Below are 20,213 nucleotides of genomic sequence, written 5' to 3' on the forward strand. Positions count from 1 at the left end.
TGACAGTCAAGTCCGGAGAGACGGCTTCTTTGGCCGTTCTGTTCTCCGTGACTTTCTGCTGTAATCTATTCGCAGGCCCTCCACCGGGGTTGGTATTGCTGGGGTATCTATTCTAAGGTAAGGAATCTATCACTAACTTGTCTCTTTCAGATGCACAAGTTACTACTTGTGTAACGATATATCTTTAAGAGGCATTAGTTAGTGATAGATTCCTTACCGCCCCACTCATCCTCCCCGTTCTGCGAACTGATTTCTAGGGTTAAGGTCATTTCTTTCAGGGCCCTAGTTTTCTTGGCACCAGTGGTCAGTTTCTTGCATGGCTCTTCGTTCCTGGACGGAAAGTCGTGTACAGAACGGACATCAGTGCGCATGGGTGGCTCCTAAGTAGTCTTTGTGACGTCATCTCGGCACTTAGAATGCCAGCGACGGACACGGAGCCGCACGACGCCATCTACTGACGCGCAGGGGTACTGCTAGCAAAACTTTCCGGATCCAGTCTGACGCCTGGGGATATTCTAAGGTAAGGAATCTATTACTAACTAAAGTCTCTTACAGATATATCGTTACACAAGTAGTAACTTGTGCGTCAAGAGGCTCTTTGCTGTAACATCAGGGCATGTCCCTAGTGGTTCAAAACCTGTCAGGTTCCCTGAACGCCAGGGCAGACTAATTCAGCCGCAGGTGCATGATGGATCACGAATGGTGTCTTCACTCAGAGGTAGTGCAAGGTCTCTTTCAGCAGTGGGGAGAGCCTTGGTTAGATCTGTTTGCCACCGAAGAGAACATGTAATGTCAGCAGTTCTGCGCGTTGGAATTTCCAAGGCAGCACTTGCTCGGCGATGCTTTTTGGCGAGAGTGGAGTTGCGGTCTTCTTTACACCTTTTCACCTATACCACTTCTGCCCAGAGTGCTGAAGAGATCAAGTGCGACTGGGCCCACGTCATTCTTGTTGGAATCGGATTGGGCACGAAGAGTCTGTGGTATCTCGAGTTATTACACATGGCAATCGATCCTCCGATCAGACTGCTTCTTCAGGAGGATCATCTTTAGCAGCAGCAGGGGACGGTACTCCACCCGAACCTGTCCAGCCTCCACCTTCTTGCATGGAGATTGAGCGGCGACAGTTGACAGCTTGTGACCTTGCTCCTGAAAACTGTAATGTAATCTTCGCAGCCAGGCTTCCCTCCACTAAGACGGTATACGCCTGTAGATGGAACAAATTTGGGGCATGGTGCACAGCAAGGGCTGTGGATCCCCTTTCTGACCCTCTATCAGAGGTTCTTTATATATATGGAGGCCCCGCTGTCCTATCCGTAGTGGATGGATCTGACGTAGAGACGCATAATGTCACCTGTCAACATACAAGGAATTGCTTTGAAGTTTCCGGATCTAGTCTGTCACTGGGGAAATGTGCAAGGTAAGGAATCTGCAGTTAGTCTTTACCACAAATTGCGTTACTGAAAATAACTAGATACTGCGACGTCATTCCATCGATCATGACGCCAATGACGAATGCGGAGTCGACCGATGCCACCTACGCCTGGGGGTAATTCTAAGGTAAGGAATCCATAACTAATATATGTCTCTTACAGATATATCGTTACCGAAGGTAAGTAACTTGTTCATCGGTCTTCCAGACCAGCCTTCCTTGTTCAAGTACCCCATTTTGGTGGGTTTTTTGAAGTCCCTGAAAAATCTGTTCTTCCAACTCTATTTTTTGTGCCCAGTGGGACCTTATCCTAGTTTAACTTTTGTTTGAGCCCCTAAATTTTTTTACCTTAATATTGACTTTAAAACTGTGTTTTAATGGCCATTACCTCAGACAGATGGGTAAGTGATTTGCAGGCTCTCCGTTGCTGTCTACCTTTCACTTCTTTTTGCCCCAACAAATTGGTGTTGCGAACCAGGGCTTCTTTGCTGCCAAGCGTGGTGACTCCCACCTGGGCCAGTCAGTTACTCCTTCCACCTTCTATCCCCTGCCCTAGGAGGAGTGGTTGCACATATTGAATCTTAGATGAGCAGTCAACTTCTACCTGAATCACACCAAGGATATACTGCTAGATGACCAACTCTTCTTAAGGTACTATGGTGCCAAGGAAGGCAAGGCAGTGCAGAAAAGGACTCTGTCTAGGTGGATGATACTCTGCATTAAAGCCGGATACACTTTGGCTAAGAAGGAATCTCCGGAAAAGATCAGAGCTCATTCCACCAGAGCCATATTCACTACTTCTGCTCTTGCCAGAGGGGTTCCGATAGCTGTGAACTGTAAATCAGCGACCTGGGCATCTCTGCACACTTTAGCTAAGCATTACTGCCTGGACTCCGAGGTGCATAGAGGTGTCTACTTTTCCAGATCTGTTTTACAGGATTCCCTAGTTCAACCATCCATTAGCCCTACTTCTGGGCAGGTTATTGCTTGAGAATCTATTCTACAGGTGAGGAATCTGCAGGTAGAAGCATTCATAAGAAGAAAAAGTTACTTACCTGTGGTAATGATCTTTCGGGTGTATACTCTATGTAACTGCAGATTTCTCACTGTCCCACCGGCCTCCCCTTTTGATGGATGTGTTATAAGGAAAGTCAATATGATCCCAAATATGAGTTGGTACTACACTACACTATTGATGTCAATCTGTCCATTCGCCTCGAATGCGGATTGGGGGTAATGGATAGAAACTGACCTTGTTGTACTGGGGTGGGCTTTGCATGGCTTTGGTAATATCTTCTGATGCCACTTCCAAAGCTGATGCAAAGCCAGCTTCCCCTACCGGCGATGTGAGAGCATTGAAGTTTCCGGATCCAGTCTGACACCTGGGGATTATTATACATTTGAGGAATCTGCAGGTTGCCAGAATATCTACCAGAAAGATCGTTACTGCAGGTAAGTAACTTTGTCTTCTTGTCTAGTAGGTTGCATATATAACCAGATCACAAGCCTGCGTCTGCCTTCCGCTGTGATTAATATTGCAACACTTGATGTGTGTCTGGTTAACTGGTGTTAGTTATCCATAGGATATTAGCCGTCTCTGATAGTGACCCATAAGCTAAGAACTGTAAGCTTTGGAGATCAATTTAATTCACCAGCATGTCTTGTTGCTACAAAATACCATTACTATATAAATTGCTCACCATCGTCACACCTAATTCTTTCCATTGAGCTAGCTGCAATGGTCAGAACCGACCTGTACATTTCGGAAATTCCCCTAGGGTAGGGGCATATGGTGGTTTGGGTATTTTTATATACACCACCCGCCCAGAATTTCATGGCAACAGCTGTCCGGGTATTGGTGTAAGTAGAATTTCCATGTTGACCCAAAATTCTTGGGATGAGTTTGCCTGTTCATAATTCCATTCCTATTTGTCCTAGTTCTTAAGGGAGCTCACCTTCCAGCCCCCATATACATCATTCTTCTCTGAGAAACTAGACCTAAGGACACAAGTGGCATTTCAGTCCTAGGAAGTTACGCTCTTCTAGATAGGGCAATCTATTACCTTGCTGGCCTTCAACACACAACCTCATCTCTCCAAGGATGAAGAAAAACTTTGCTGTGACCCAAAACGTGCCCTCCACTTCTACATTGATCAGACTAGAGATTACCGACAAGACAGCCAACTTCTCTTGGTGCTAAGAAAAGCAAAGAGGTGCAAACAAAGACCATCTCCACATGGATTGTTTTATGCATTAAGATCTGCCCCAGAAGACATGTAAGCTCAATCCACCGAGCAAAGCCTTCCACCAGTGTGTTGGTGCCGGGTGTGCAGTCATGGATATTTGCCTGACTGTTACATGGGCGTCCCTCCACACATTCCCTCAGTGTTACTGCCTGGATAGCCAGGTCTGAGGGGGCATGCACTTTGTCCAATCTGTCCTGCAGGATTTCCTTGTTTGAGCAATTCCCCATACTCTCCATTGGGAGAGGTGTACGGCTTTGGTATCTATTCACAAGGTGAGGACCTGCAGTTGAAAGTCTCCATCAGAAGAACAAGTTCCGTACCTTTGGTAATGCCTTTTCTGGTATAGACTCTACCTAATTGCAGATTCCTGACCTACCCTTCTCACTCTGTGACTGGGCTCTTTATTCAAAAGAACCCTTTAAACAGTGCACACCGGTTCTGTGGAATAGGCTCATACAGTCCATTGATAATATGCCACTTAAAAATATCTACACACCTCACCATCTGATTTCAATGGTTCCTTGTCCAACGGCATGGATGGAGATCTGAAAGAAACTGACTTCAGCTTGAGGTGGTGCTTTGCAAATATGGAGGGCCCGATGTCCTAGCCGCAGTGGATGGATCCGATGTAGAGACGCATTATGTCATCTGTCAACGCACAAGGAATTGCTTTTAAGTTTCCGGATCTAGTCTGTCACTGGCGAAATGTGCAAGGTAAGGAATCTACAGTTAGAGTCTCTACCACAAATGGCGCTACTGAAAATAAGTAACGTGTTCTTTTATTCAGTGGTAGGCACCTATTTATCAAAAAGACTGTCCGGCGTCTGTATAGAATTAAAATGCACACAGACTTTGCCATCTGACTGGGACTGTTGCAATTATTGCAGACCCTTTCTTGCAGCTAGATGTATAACACCTGGTACAACAGCAAACACATAGCAACACTACTGGTGTCAAATATCAACACTGTGTGTGAACAGTTGGAGAAGGACCTAGTTCAACAATTTCAGTGACCAGATGAGAGCGACTCCCAAATCATATTCCGCTTTATCAAACAAAGCTCACTCCACCATGGTCCCTACTGCCTTTTCTACTTCAGTGAGGGACGAATTGTTCAAACTTCTGGGTCTGAAGGTCCAGGACATACGACTCGGCAAATGGGCTGCTTCTGCAATAAAAGTGTCATACCTTGTAGTTACTCAAAAAACCCAGACACCCCACCACAAAAGCGCACTGATGTCAGTTCTTTCCTTTCTGTGCCAGATAGCACTGATCTGGTTAGAGCTGCCCTCAGTCGTTTTTTGACTGGCTTTTTTTTCATTGTTTTGTCAACTTTGTTTGAGAGATTTTCTCTCCTGGCGCAGCAGGATGCCCCCTAAGAAACTGGCTGGTTTCAAACCATGAGGTGCCTGTCAGAGACAGTTGTCAGTGACAGACCCACACCTGGTGTGTTTATGGTTCTCGCAGAGGGTCCAAGACCTGCGAGGCCTGCGAACAGTGAACCTGAAGGCGCTCTCATGCTCCTCACCGCCCGATGGCGAACGGCTCCGCGACGCTCAAGACTCCAGCTATGCGAAAGGTGAAGTCGAAGAGGGCTTCGACTTGTCCGCCCCCCTTCAAAGTGGACTAGTGGGTTCGACTTCGGCACCAGTCAGGCCCCATGGATCCCATGTTGGATCCTGAGTGAACGTTACAACAAACAAATGATGGACGGAATGCTGACAATGCAGACATTCTCCCCCAGTCAAGAGATCTGGGTTAAATCCATCGTTCTTTTGCCCACTACACCACCCCAGTTTAGACATGGCCATATGCAAATCAGTCTTGACCCTGTGCCTCATGGGAACAGTCTAGCCCGAACTGCCAAGCCATGTCTTCCCTGGACCGGAATCAAGCATCCTAGGACCGGTTTCTGGCTATCAGCCGTCATCAGCCAGGATAGCTTGACTCCAGTGGCGTAGTGAGCACGGGTCCCACGTCTGGGAATACCCATCCCACTTAGGGCGAAAAGCGTTACAACAAACAAATGATGGACGGAATGCTGACAATGCAGACATTCTCCCCCAGTCAAGAGATCTGGGTTAAATCCATCGTTCTTTTGCCCACTACACCACCCCAGTTTAGACATGGCCATATGCAAATCAGTCTTGACCCTGTGCCTCATGGGAACAGTCCAGCCCGAACTGCCAAGCCATGTCTTCCCTGGACCGGAATCAAGCATCCTAGGACCGGTTTCTGGCTATCAGCCGTCATCAGCCAGGATAGCTTGACTCCAGTGGCGTAGTGAGCACGGGTCCCACGTCTGGGAATACCCATCCCACTTAGGGCGAAAAGCATTACAACAAACAAATGATGGACGGAATGCTGACAATGCAGACATTCTCCCCCAGTCAAGAGATCTGGGTTAAATCCATCGTTCTTTTGTCTGAACTGGGGTGGCGTAGTGGGCAAAAGAACGATGGATTTAACCCAGATCTCTTGACTGGGGGAGAATGTCTGCATTGTCAGCATTCCGTCCATCATTTGTTTGTTGTAACGCTTTTCGCCCTAAGTGGGATGGGTATGCCCAGACGTGGGTCCCGTGCTCACTACGCCACTGGAGTCAAGCTATCCTGGCTGATGACGGCTGATAGCCAGAAACCGGTCCTAGGATGCCTGATTCCGGTCCAGGGAAGACATGGCTTGGCAGTTCGGGCTGGACTGTTCCCATGAGGCACAGGGTCAAGACTGATTTGCATATGGCCATGTCTGAACTGGGGTGGCGTAGTGGGCAAAAGAACGATGGATTTAACCCAGATCTCTTGACTGGGGGAGAATGTCTGCATTGTCAGCATTCCGTCCATCATTTGTTTGTTGTAACGGATCCTGAGTGAAGCCACCGGCGAGATGGAGACCTTCCTCAGTGCCTGCTCCAGTCCCAAAGGCTCCATCGCCATTCCCGACTCTGACACGGTGCTGGACGGATGTCATTCAACGCTGGTTCCAGTGCCGACTGGGTCCATGCTCTCCAGATCGGATCCAGTGACTTTTGCATTTGGCAGGCCTGGAGAGGGAGAGATCTGAAGACTCTTATGAATTCCAGCGTCCCCTAGATGAGAACGAGGACAACTGGTATTATAACTGGCAGAGGCCAGTGGATTAGACACCTCACCTGACACTGGCTTGGTCTCTCCTCCTACCATAGCTATGGAGGAGGGAGTCTCTTTCGCTATAGTGGTGCATAGTGCGATTGAGGTCTTGGACCTTCAGCTACCTTCAGTGGCAATCAAGGCGAACGTCTTGATGGAGGTGCTTCAGCCAGGAGTCGCCCCTTCCGAACCTTTACTCCCCTTAAATGAACGCCTTACCGACATCCTACTTTGGCCTTGGTCCAAGCCCTACACAGTGGCTCCTGTGCATAGGACAATTTCCCTCTGTCACCGCCCTGCTCCTCGGAATCCCAGTTTCCTTAACCAGCACCCCACCCCGGAGTGCTTTGTGGTCCAAGCCTCCACCTCTATGTTCAATTCCGGTGCTTTCCCAACCACTCCACCAGATAGGAAATCCAAGAGGCTGGATACTTTGGCAAGTGAATGTTCTCTTCTGCCAGCCTTTTACCTTGTTTGGTGAACATATCGTGCCTTTCGATCTGAGTCTGAGATTTGGGTTAACAAGTCCTGCCAATGGTCTTGTAGGGCACCCAAGCCAGACTCTCCCAAAGCTGCTGCTGACGGAAGAGACACAGTAAAGTTCAACGTACGATGTGCCCTGGACAGGACCAACTCTATGGGTAGAGCAATTTTATCATCAGTGACCTTGTAGCGCCACGCCTGGCTGAGAACCACTCTCTTCCAAGCCTGTTATGGAAATGCCCTTTGAAGCCGCTCGTCTTTTTGTAGAGAAGGCAAACTCAGTGCTGGAGCACTTTATGGACACTGAGGCTACGGACAGGTCCTTGGGCTTGTCTGTAGCTCCACATCACCCTCAGTCAGCCCTCTGGCCCTTTTGTGGCCACAGATGGAGACCCAAACTACCTCCCAGCGACCACACCCAACAGGCTTTCAGACCTTTTGTGGCAGAGGATGTGGGTCCTGTTGACCCACTTGGGACAGGTAGCCAGAGTTTGAGACAGTCCACCACTGCCCGGCAGCCTCCAAGCCTCTTTAGTTTTTCCTCTGTTCATCATCGGCATCTAGAGGGGGGGCAGAATACGCCATCACCTGAAACACTCGAAGAATTGTGTTTTGCAAATCGTTCAAAGGAGCAACTCCCTCCCCTTTGTAACTACCCCTTCACCCACGCCGCCCACTTATGGCCGGCTGGCAGGGGACCACCTCTCCTTGCTATGTCAGGAAGTGCTGGTTCTCTTGGCCAAAGGAGCCCTAGAGAGGGTGTAGGCATCAGAAGTGGGTCGTGGTTACTTGTCTTGCTACTTTCTGGTACCCAAGAAGGATGGAGCCTTTTGTCCTATCATATATCTGTGCCTTCTCAATCTCTTTGAGATATTCAAAATGCTTGTGCAACTCCTGTCTGCTCTAGACCTGGGAGACTTGATGGTAGAGTTGGACTTGCAGGACACTTATTCCCACATTCCCGTCCTGCCTGCCCACAGACATTGCCTTCAGTTCATGGTGGTTCCAAAAACATTTTCAGTTTGCCGTGCTCCCCTGCGAACTTACCAGTGCCCCTCGGGTGTTCACAAAAGTGACGGTGGTGGTTGTAGCTCATCTGCAGAGGTTAGGAGTTCAAGTCTTTCTCTACCTCGACGAATGGCTGTTAAACGCAGCCTCTAGGCTGTCGTCTCCCACTACCAGACTACGGCGAACCTCCTGCACTAACTGGGGGTTACTATCAATTAGCTGAAGTCATACCTGACTCCCTTTCAGACACTCCTTTTCATTTGTGCTGCACTGGACACAGTTCAGTATCGGAAATATCCTTCCGAGCAGCGAGTCCAGGATATTCAATCTTTGGTACCTATTTTTGAGCTTCTATCCTGGATTTTGGGGAGAATGACACTGAGGTTGTTGGGCCACATGGACTTCTGCATCCTGCTTGTGGCTCATGCCTGTTGGCATATGAGGGTTCCGCAGTAGCACCTGAAGTCTCAGTGTGCACAGCACCAGGGGAATCCCTACGGCATAGTCCAGATCTCGGAGGCATAGAGAAGGTACCGAAGAAGCAGTAAAATGTGAAGGTACATACTCCAGACACTGCTAGTGAAAAAGAAATCGAGAGAATCCATGACTCTTCTCGATATGTGATTCCCTAAGCACAATTCATATAGTGAAGTGCTTCTAAATTCCCTACAATATAACTACTCTGGAATACTGTGATTACAGACAAGTAACTTGGTTGTCTTTGCTTATTTTAACTTTCGTATTATTGACTGTCGAGTGTAATTTTTGGAAAGCAAGAATACCATCTATTTATCAATTAAAATGCAGATCTTACTTACATTCATTGCATGTAATCTAACTATTACTTTGCAGCTCTGCGCTTTGAATGCAGTTTCATTTGATTCTCTACTCCATTTCCAAAAGTACTATTTCTGTACTTCTTGTTAGACCTGTGGCAGAGTTTCATGATTAACTTTATTAAAGATGTTGAGAGGTTAATGTCTCTGCCTCTAACCTTCACAAACTCCACAATCCCAATAAAAAAAACGAACTGCCAAGCAAAGTATTGTCTCTTCCTTTTGTATTGACACTATTATGGGAAACTTAACTCCAATGGCATTTCCCTCTGACAGTGCAGTAGTTTAGTTTCTGGGTTGTGAAATTGATTGTGCAGTTTTCTTACTGTCTTTAATGTGAAATAGACAGAAATTGATAGTGAGATATTAAACATATATCCGTGCGGTAAGCAAAGGAAGGTATGCCTGAGTATTTTTCACTGTTTGTGTCCAAGAAAAGATGTCTTCCAGATTGTGATGCAAGAGAAGTGGCCATTAGACAAAAAATGTAAAGTTCCTACACATTGCTGAAACAGATTATTCTCCCTTTTCAGGTTACCTCAACTCATAGAAACAGTTGGTAGAATCAATGTTGCTTCCACTGCTTGTGTACATGAATTCTCCAGATTTTTTTGGCGGCTGTGCAGAACGTTTGGCAAAATATTTACTAACACTAAGGTAAAAACAACTTCACGATTAATTAGATGTCCATTTATATAACAATTACATCACACAGTAGAATGTATTGGTGTTTGTCAAAAATAACTTCTCATTTGGGGACTTTTTTACAGAATTCTGTAATTCGTCAGCATCCATTATTAAAGTTGGTGGTTCCATAATGTTTGCACGTAAAATGAAATTTCAGTCTTTAGGATGCAGTATACAGAAGGTAATGTTAGTTATAACATTCAAGACCTATTATAGGAAAGCAAATATGAAGACATTTTTGTTATTCTGAGAACAATAGTTGTGCTCTAATTGCATCTTCTTGAAATTTCACGTTTGTTGGACCTTACTTGGACCTCATTGAATCTTTCCTTCATAAAAGCAAGAGAATTATATATTCTCTACCAGGCCCTGAGTATGGCTGTTCAAATATTGCCATCTCCACCACAGGCTTGAAGTAAAACCTCTTAAAGGTGGAATCGGAAGACCAGTCCATCGCATTCATGATATCCTCCAAACTAGTTCCCAGGATAAATGCTTTAGAGGTCATAGCCCCTCTGGTAAAGTGGGCTCAAAATATATAGATGTTAATGCCAGCCTCTTGCATTACCTAATGTACCCACCATGCTTTGGTAGATTACTCTGCAGAAAACCATTTCCTGATGGAGATCAACTGCTATTGGACACCCAGAAGACAATGTTCCTCTGTCACGTTCTCATACTTCTTGATGCATTCTACTACACAGAGTTTTGGAAACTGCTTGAATGCTGAAAACGTTCAGTCTTGTTTTAGACTTTATATGTCTGGTGACGATAAATGTAACCCCATCAGGAGGGAACATCCTTCCTGAGATACTCCGAGCCCTAGTGTCTGCAGCTCTTCTACAAGCAGAGTAACATAGCAAGCTCCCCTGAGTGTTCCTTCCTAGACAGATATTCATTCATTCTTCTGCCATGACAGAATCAGATTCAAAACTCTATTCCTGTCTGAAAATCCAGGGTTCCTGTGTCTCAATAGGCTTAGAGGTGAATACTTGTAAACCAGTTTTTTTGTACCATGGGATGCTCCCACACTGTAACCCCTTCACTGAAACATGACCCACCCTTATTGTGGATCAAAAGATATTTACTGTCCCGTAAGTTTAATCCTTAATGTTGAGAGCTGATAAAAAAAATAAAGAATGTCAAATATCAAGTGATCCAGTCTCTGTTCCCCACAACGACCCACTCATCTTATCTATTCCTATTTATATTTGTTGACCTTACTATCGACCACTGTCTCCTGATGACCTGACCAGCTTGCCTAGAAAGACCTAGGCGCACCCAATCGATGTAGGGTTCCATCCTGCAGTTGGTGCTGGTTTCTCACTGTTTCCATCAGTAGATTCCAGTTGTGGCTAAAAAGATTTGAAAATCCCACAAGCGTTTCATCAGAAATTAATACTTAGCCTGAGAACTCCAGATTGATGTTATGAGTACTACATCTGCTTCCAGTCATCTGGCTTGTGGCGTAACCCATGCTATCATAACGAATTGAGGGAAGGCATAGTTGCATTTGTGAGTTCAGTCCTGCAGGAAGGCATTTACTATGATCACTCACGATCTCAAGTTGAAATACTTCAGATTTGATGGTCCACTTGAGATGGGAATAGATTGATTTAAACATGGGCCCCATATAAAAATGAGCTTAGAAATCATCTGAGTCTCCTTCCATGTGCTGCAATCCTTATGGTGTTTGGAGGGCCAGTCTTTTACCTCTTTCTGCTACCCTGGAAGATATTCTACCACCAATGCCTCCTGTTTCTCTAGGAAAAAGTGCTCCAAAACATTGGGTAGTACTGTCAATTTTTTTTAACTTGTTCCTCCCAGTTGCTTTGTGTAACGCAACACCGCGAGGTTGTCCATCTTCAGCAGGACGCAGTATCTCACTTTTGCTGTGATCCGAATCTTGCTAACAAAGAAGCCTGCCAGCAGGTCTAGGCATTTGATATGCTATTGTAGTTCTTATGACCACTTTCCTTCTGTAGACCAGTCTCTGCCTTTGCCTCTCCATCCCACTCTACTTGCATCCGATGCCGTGTTCATATCAAGTTTCGATCAGAAGATTCTTCTCCTGTTCCACGCCTCTGTGTGGTCCAACCACCACTGTATGTCCTCTCTGGTGTCATCCAACAGACCTCTCCTGAAGTGAGCCACCTTCAACCTCTGAAGGGAGTTGTCATGGAATGGCCTCAGGAAATGGCTTAATTGGAGGATCAAAGGTGTCCTGCTAGGCATGCTCCCTGTTGGATACAGATCCTTGATACAGACCTCGTTAACTCTTGTCAGATATAAGCCACTTTTTTGTTGGGAGCCTGAGATTGACCTGAACTGAGTTTATTACCAACCACAGAAAGACCAGGGTTTTAGCACTTCCCTTCCTTGAAGGCAAATACCAGATTTTGTAGTAGTGAGATTGCCTTGGGCAGATACAGCCTAAGCTGGTACAGGTATTGGTCTATCGGAAGAATATAATTTAAATAGACTGAATCATACCTCCTCCCTCATCACCCTCTGCCCCTGAGTACAGAGAACGTCTGTCTCAGATCTGAACAATTTCATAGAGCAACAGGTAGGCAGATGGCAGACCAAATGGAAGGGAACTAAATCCACACGCCTGATGTCTCCAGATACATTGAAACATCTGTGTTGTGAAAAAAAAATCAAACCATTAGGCAATCATCTTTCATATTCAGCAGGATATGCCTCAGGGGATGGATTCCCTCCATCTTCTCCATGAGTTAGAGGTTGGTTATGAAATCCCTCAGGTGGAGTGTAGACTGAAATATCACCCCTGGTGCTTTCAAAACTGCCAGTTCCTGATCTATAAGGTGCATCTCCGTGTCCAAAAAGACTTTTGGATGTGGCCACTGCCATTTTTTCAATGAATCATAAAAGTGCATCTCGAAGCCTTTTTATTGTTTGCTGGACCCTATGGTTGGCCGTCAGTTACTGCCAATTGTTGGCCAACCATTCTCAACCCTAGTCTCATGAAGAATGGCGAACACTAATCAGGGTATTATCTTGAAGACTTTTCCCCACCCTTTAAGGAACAGGTGGCTAAACAGGGCCCCCTGGGCCTCTAGTCTCAACTTAGATGTGTTGAGATCCCCTGACTTAGTCAACCTTGATAAGGAGCAATCTGTGTCTCTGTGTTGAAACAGCACAGTTTATGTTCGCCAAAAAGATGATCACCCTTGTGACCCAGTCTGACATAATCTTGTGGGAAAACTGTAAACCCAACTCCTTGACTGCCTCAGTCATGTTTAGTATTATGATTAGCAGACTTGAAACATCCAGAAGTTTGTCCTGACAGGAACGCCAGGACCAGTCATTTCTCTTTATTGGTTCCTGCTGTAAACAGGCTCGTACCTCTTTATCCTGAGATTTACTCAGGTGTCCCACCACTTATTGGGTGACTTCAACCACAGATCATTTTGAGCATAAATGATATATCTCCTCTGAATCCATCTGTATCCTCTGGCCCAAGTTTCTTCTGTTCAGGTGGTGGCCGTCAGGACCTGTCTTCATCCTGATCCTGTCCGACGTTCCCTTCAGAATGGTTCCCATCTGTCTCCTGATCTGTAGTGTGGGAGCCCCTGTGGTTTGGACAGGTTTTGGGTTGCACAGGTCACCAGAACACCCTGGTGTTGAGTCCTCCCGGCTGTCTCTGCTGTCATTCAGAACTTTGTTACATGCCAGAAAGGTATCTGTGAGCCTATCAAAGGCAATCCTACTGCCTGGCTGTTGTTCTCTTTTTAATTAGTGTTTAACCTTGGGAGGAGCCTATCCCTGTAGTTTCTGGGGTTCTGAAGACCCTGGAAGGGCCCCTATTTCTTCCCTCCAGGGAAGGGGCTCTAGTTTGTAAGCTGTCAGCGAAAATAAAATGCACTATGGGTCTGCAATACCTCCGACGACATACCCCGGATAAAGTATTGTTACAGGAGACACATCTAAAGGGTAATAATTGCAAATCACTAGATAGGTGCAGAAATAAACTCCTGAAACATGCTGGGTTTACATCGGGATCATGAGGAACAGGGATTCTAGTTCGGACCGCACTTCCCTTTGTACCTAGCAAGGTATGGTGTGATCAAATGGGCAGATATGTGGCACTGAGGGTGTGTGGGAGGGAAAGGTCATAAATTTATGTTCTGTATACATACCACCAAGACTACACACCAACACCATGCCGGCACTCAGTGCATTGCTAGATCTACCGAAAGGTATCTTTATTCTGGACAGGGACATGCATGCTAGAGTGGACCCCAACAAGGACAGAATGGGTATGGGTACGGAACCTCTGAAAGCATTCACGGAAGCTGTCAGCTTAACAGCTCTGTGGAGGGAACACAACATCGAGGCCAGGCAATACACGTTCTACTCAGTGCTCCATGGGGGATTCTCTTGCCTGGACTTCCTAATTACACATTCAACCACCGCAGGCTGGGTCAGGGGGGCAATTCACAAAGCGCGGGGTATATCAGACCATTCATCAGTAGAGGTGCACACGAAGGGACCCAATAGAGACACTACATTGCTACCACGACTGAACCCTTGCTTTTTCCGAGATAAGCAAACTAGAGATAAAGTGAGAGAATAAACACAGCAATATCACCAGGAAAATGTCGGCACCGTAGATTCAGCATGCGTATTGTAGGAAACATACAACACAGTGATTAGAGGGTATGTGCAGGCCATAGCTGGAGTTAAAAGGAAAGCACAGAGACTCAAATACGATGCATAGAGGCAGAGCTGGGTCGACTTGAAACAATGGATAGGGGGATGGGGGGCTCAATACCCAGGTTAAACACCAAATCCGAATTAAACAGCAGGAAATGAGGGACATAGCAGAGGGAAAGGCCAGAGTATATGCCAAGGCGACCCATAAAAGACTTTATGAGATTGGTGACAAAGCCAATGAATTGATGGCCTGGCTGGAGAAAAGAGATAAAGAAAAAAGCTGGGTACTGGAAATTCGTACCCTGCAAGAGGAGATGTGCAAGTCAGCAGAAGACAAAGCATCAGCGTTTGCTGCACATTATGAGGAGCTGCATAAGTCCACCTCATATAGATCGGGATCAGACTGTGTTGATCTCCTTTGAGAGGCTGGACTCCCCACGCTATCCTTGGAAGAGTGGGCTAACCTAAATAAAGACCTCACTGTGGAAGACATAGGGTTCGCCATTAAAGCTCTACAAACAGGCAAGGCGGCTGGACCCAACGATATCCCAGCCAAATTGTACAAAGGAATGGCAATAGTGGTGACGCCGCATATGCAGAGTATGTATCAGGAAGCCCTTGAGCGAGGTAACCTCCCTGAGGATCAGCTGCTGGCCACTATAGTGGTTTGTCTGAAAAAGGGCAAACCCCCCTGCAGATTCTAATTCATGTTGTCCAATTTCACTGCTAATTATGGAGGCGAAAGTGCTGGCGAGGTTCTGGCGACTGGACTAAGTAAAGTTATAACGTCCATAATACACCCTGACTAGTCAGGTTTTATGCCACATAGGAGCAACCGGCTTAATTTAAGATGTCTATATGGGGTAATGCATTTTATGACGCAAAGGCTGGAAGGAGATGCTGTGCAATTGTCATTAGACACCCGTATGGCGTTCGACAACAGTGGATGGCCATACTTTTTTGTGGTGCTTGAACAGTTTGGACTGCTCCAAAGATCTGAAAGAAACACGTTAGTTAGATTCCTCACCTTAGAATATCCCCAGGCGTCAGACTGGATCCGGAAGATTTTTCGTCAGCAATACCCCTTGCGCGTCGCTAGGCGTCGTCTGCGGCTCCGCGTCCGTCGTCGGCGTCGTGCGCCGGGATGACGTCGTCGGAGTACTTAGACGCCGCCCTCGCGCGCTGACGTCAGTTCTTCTTTTTTCCGCGCCAGTAAGCGCAGATCCGGGAGAGCTACCCCTTTTAGTCTTTTTTGACTAAATCTTTTTGATCATTTTTGATCCTTGTCTGTCGACATCTGGTGCCGGTAGGATGCCTGGGTTCAAGGCTTGCGAGGATTGCCATCGACTGATGTCGGTGACCGATCACTACCGCCGGTGCCTCTACTGCTTAGGCCCCCGACCACGACGCGGAGTCGTGCAACGACTGCCAGGCCCTGACTTCGAAGGCTAGGCGGGAGCGGTCCCGCAAGCTTCTCGAGCTTCGCCACTCGGCTCCGCGTCGTGCGCGATCCCGGTCCAGGAGGAGGTCCAAGGATCGCTCGCGGAGCCCTAGCCGACGCCATCGATCGTCCGGCTCCAAGTCGTCGGGTAAGTCCAAACGCTCAAAGAAGTCCAAGAGGCGACACCGCTCTTCGGACTCCCCTCGCCGGTCGCGCGACTCGGCCGAGGGTCAGGGTGGTTCCACCCCCGCGGCTCCGGCGGAGCCGCAGGTGCCGCGTCCGCCCCCATACCTTCCGGTCCCTGGGACTGACGCGGCGCCGGCGGAGATCAGTGCCTTCCTCTCGGCCATGAGGAGCCTGACCCCGCCGTCGACGCCCGCTGGCGCGCCTTCGGGCCCCGCGGACTCGACTGGGCGATCTTGCCTGCCGGCGGCTCCGGCCCCGGCGCCGTCGACGACTCCGGTCTCGACGCCGCAGGTCCCCGCGGGGCCCATGCCTGGGCCCCAGTCGACGCCGGTTGACCTAGTCACTCCTCCACCGGCGCCGACGCCTGAACCACCGACGCCGTCACCGGCGCCGCCGACGCCTTTGGCGCCGACACCGCCCCAGTTTAGCCCTCATCCGGACCCGGCGCCGCAGCGGCGTCGACCGACGCCGCATCCGACGCCGCTTGAGTCCTACCATCTCTACAGTCCGGTTCCGATCATTCCTCCTGTTTATCAGGAATCGGAAGAAGGGGGCGACTGGGAGGGGTTCGAGGACCCTCTGGCTGTTCAGTCACAGCTTTCTCAGGACTGGGCAGATGAACTGGGGGAGGCCAGTGGGCTGGACACCTCGCCAGACACTGGATTCACTTCTCCTCCGACCGTGGCTTCGGAGGAGGGTGCAGCATTTTCTGTGGTGCTGCGCAAGGCGGCAGAGGCCCTTGGGCTCGAGTTGCCTGCCGTGGCTGTGAGGACTAACATCCTCACCAAGGTGCTTCAAACCTCAGCAAGCTCCACTGAGCCTCTGCTGCCGTTCAACGAGGCCCTCACTGACGTTCTGCAGGGCACCTGGTCCAAGCCCTCCACAGTTCCTCCTGTGGATAGGAACGTTGCCAGGCGCCACCGCCCTGCTCCGGGCGACCCCAGTTTCCTGTCCCAACACCCCACCCCCGAGAGTCTGGTTATCCAGGCCTCTACCTCCCAATCCTCCTTCCTGACCGCTCCGCCGGACCGGGATTCCAAGAGACTCGAGCAGTTTGGCAAGAAACTGTTCTCGTCCCTTAGTTTGGGCCTGCGGTCCTTAAATACCGCCTGTCTCTTGGACCGTTATTCCCATTCCCTGTGGGATACGGTGGAGGACGTGCTGCCCCTGTGTCCGGAGGAGGTCCGGACGCGTCTTAACCAGGCTTTGGCCGATGGGAGGGATGCAGCACGGCACGCCATACGATGTGGGCTTGACACCACGGACTCGCTGGGTCGGGCGATTTCAACCACGGTGGCGCTCCGCCGCCACGCTTGGATGCGGTCCACGTCATTTTCTGGGGATGTCCAGACCACCCTCATGGACATGCCCTTTGATGGCACTCGCCTGTTTGGTGAGAACGCGGACAGTGCGCTGAACCGCTTTAAGGACTCCCGGGCTACGGCCAAGTCCTTGGGCCTCTCGGCTCCGCGGGCGCACACCTCCGCTTTTCGCCCCTTTCGTGGCCAAGGAAGGGGCGCCTCCTCACGTCCGCAAAGCCACCAGCCGCAGAACCAACCTGCGCGCGGACGTGGCTTCCGCCGTGGCGGAAATGGAGGCCGACGTGGTCAGCCCACTTCCACCCCGGCAGCATCCGCCTCAAAGCCCTCCTAGTCCGAGTTTTCAGGCCCATACCACGCCAGTGGGCGGCAGAGTTCGCCATCACCTGCTCCACTGGCGGTCCATAACATCGGACAGGTGGGTGCTGCAAATCGTCCGAAGGGGCTACTCCCTCCCCTTCGAGACGACCCCTCCAGCCATGCCACCGCAGCACCACCGTATCTCGGGGGATCATTTGAATCTTCTCCGCGAGGACGTTTCGGCTCTCTTGGCCAAGGGGGCCGTCGAGCGCGTTCCGAGTCCAGAAGTATGTCGTGGTTGTTATTCCCACTACTTTCTGGTTCCCAAGAAGGGCAAGGGGGGCCTACGCCCTATCTTGGACCTCCGGAACGTCAATGCCTTCCTCCGAAAGGAAAGGTTCAAGATGCTAACGTTGGCTCAGGTTTTAGCTGCCCTAGACCCTGGAGACTGGATGGTAGCGTTGGACTTGCAGGACGCATATTTTCATATCCCCGTCCTGCCGGCCCACCGGCGTTACCTGCGGTTCACGGTGGGCCAAGAGCACTTTCAGTTTACCGTGCTCCCCTTCGGCCTCACCAGTGCCCCTCGGGTGTTCACGAAAGTGTTGGCGGTGGTCGCAGCTCATCTGCGCAGATCAGGGGTTTCAGTCTTCCCCTATCTCGACGACTGGTTGTTGAAGGCGGGCTCGCCCCAGGCAGTCGTCTCCCACCTCCAGACTACGGCGGATCTCCTGCATTTGCTGGGGTTTTCCATCAACGTGCCGAAGTCACACCTGAGTCCCTCTCAGAAGCTCCTCTTCATCGGAGCGGTTCTCGATTCGGCGCAGTTCCGGGTCCATCCACCGGAACAGCGGGTCCGGGATATACAGGCCCTGATTCCCATCTTTCGGCCTCTATCCCGGGTTTCGGTCAGGCTAGTGTTGCGGCTTCTGGGGCTGATGGCCTCCTGCATCCTACTAGTGCATCACGCCAGGCGGCGCATGCGGGCTCTGCAGTGGGACCTGAAGTTTCAGTGGGCCCAGCATCACGGCAACCTGTCCGACCATGTCTTGATCTCGGAGGGCACTGCACAGCAGTTGCAGTGGTGGCTCACGGACCGCGAGTGGGTCAAGGGCAAGAGCCTCTCCCTTCCCCAACCGGAGCATGTCGTAGTGACGGATGCGTCCCTCCTGGGTTGGGGTGGCCATATGGGAGAGGCGGAGATCAGAGGCCTCTGGTCTCCGGCGGAGTCTCGTCTCCACATCAACCTGTTGGAGTTGAGAGCGATCCGGCTTGCACTGAAAGCCTTCCTTCCCTCTGTCAGGGGAAGTGTCGTGCAGGTGTTCACGGACAACACCACCGCCATGTGGTATTGCAACAAACAGGGCGGGGTGGGGTCGTGGACCCTTTGTCAGGAGGCTCTGCGCCTCTGGACGTGGCTGGAACACCAGGGCGTCACCCTAGTGGTTCAACATCTGGCGGGCTCTCTGAACGCCAGAGCAGACGAACTCAGCCGCAGGTGCATGATGGATCACGAATGGCGTCTGAACTCCGAAGTGGCGCAAGGTCTCTTTCAGCAGTGGGGAGAGCCTTGGTTAGATCTATTCGCCACCGAAGAGAACGCGCAATGTCAGCAGTTCTGCGCGTTGGAATTTCCAAGGCGGCACTCGCTCGGCGACGCTTTTCGTCACGAGTGGAGTTGCGGTCTGTTGTACGCCTTTCCGCCTATACCACTTCTGCCCAGAGTGCTGAAGAAGATCAGGCACGACCGGGCCCAAGTCATCTTGGTGGCTCCGGATTGGGCACGAAGATACTGGTATCCCGAGCTACTCAGTCTGTTGACCGATCCCCCGATACGTCTGCCCCTTCGGGAGGATCTTCTGTCGCAGCAGCAGGGGACGGTCCTCCACCCGAACCTGTCCAGCCTCCACCTCCATGCGTGGAGATTGAGCGGCGGCAGTTGATGCCATTTGACTTGCCTCCTGAAGTCTGTGATATCATTCTGGCAGCCAGGCGTCCCTCCACAAAGTCGGTATACGCCTGCCGGTGGAACAAATTTGTGGCATGGTGCACAGCAAAGGCTGTGGATCCCCTTTCCGCCCCTCTTTCTGAGGTTCTTCTCTTCCTTCTTTCTCTGGCCCGGCAGGGCTCTGCCCTGGGCACCCTGAAAGGTTATCTTGCTGCCATCTCCGCCGCCTTGCGGCTTCCTGATCAGCCTTCTCTTTTCAAGTCCCCTGTGGTTAGACGCTTTCTCAAAGGCATTACACACACGTTCCCTCCTGTCCCTTTTGTAATGCCTCAGTGGGACTTGAATCTGGTATTGACATTCCTGATGTGCGCTCCCTTCGAGCCTCTTCACAATTGTCCTCTTCGTCTTCTGACTCTTAAGACTGCTTTTCTGGTAGCCATCACCTCGGCTAGACGGGTGAGTGAGCTCCAGGCTTTATCTTCAAAGCCTCCTTTTCTCTCTGTTCATCCGGACAAGGTTGTC

General features: G+C 49.6%; 1 protein-coding gene across 7 annotated transcripts in view; it reads left to right on the top strand.

Moving 5' to 3' along the window:
* The window catches only part of RELCH (RAB11 binding and LisH domain, coiled-coil and HEAT repeat containing), a 760,620-nt gene that overhangs the window by 475,359 nt on the left and 265,048 nt on the right, over nucleotides 1-20,213 (top strand). For all 7 annotated transcript variants that reach the window (XM_085606887.1, XM_085606888.1, XM_085606890.1 and 4 more), the window contains one exon: nucleotides 9,664-9,787. In XM_085606887.1, coding sequence (XP_085463013.1) covers nucleotides 9,664-9,787 — 124 coding nt within the window. The remainder of the gene's footprint in view (nucleotides 1-9,663; nucleotides 9,788-20,213) is intronic.

Source organism: Triturus cristatus, chromosome 5_2 (genome assembly GCF_964204655.1).
Source record: "Triturus cristatus chromosome 5_2, aTriCri1.1, whole genome shotgun sequence".
Classification (NCBI taxonomy): domain Eukaryota; kingdom Metazoa; phylum Chordata; class Amphibia; order Caudata; family Salamandridae; genus Triturus; species Triturus cristatus.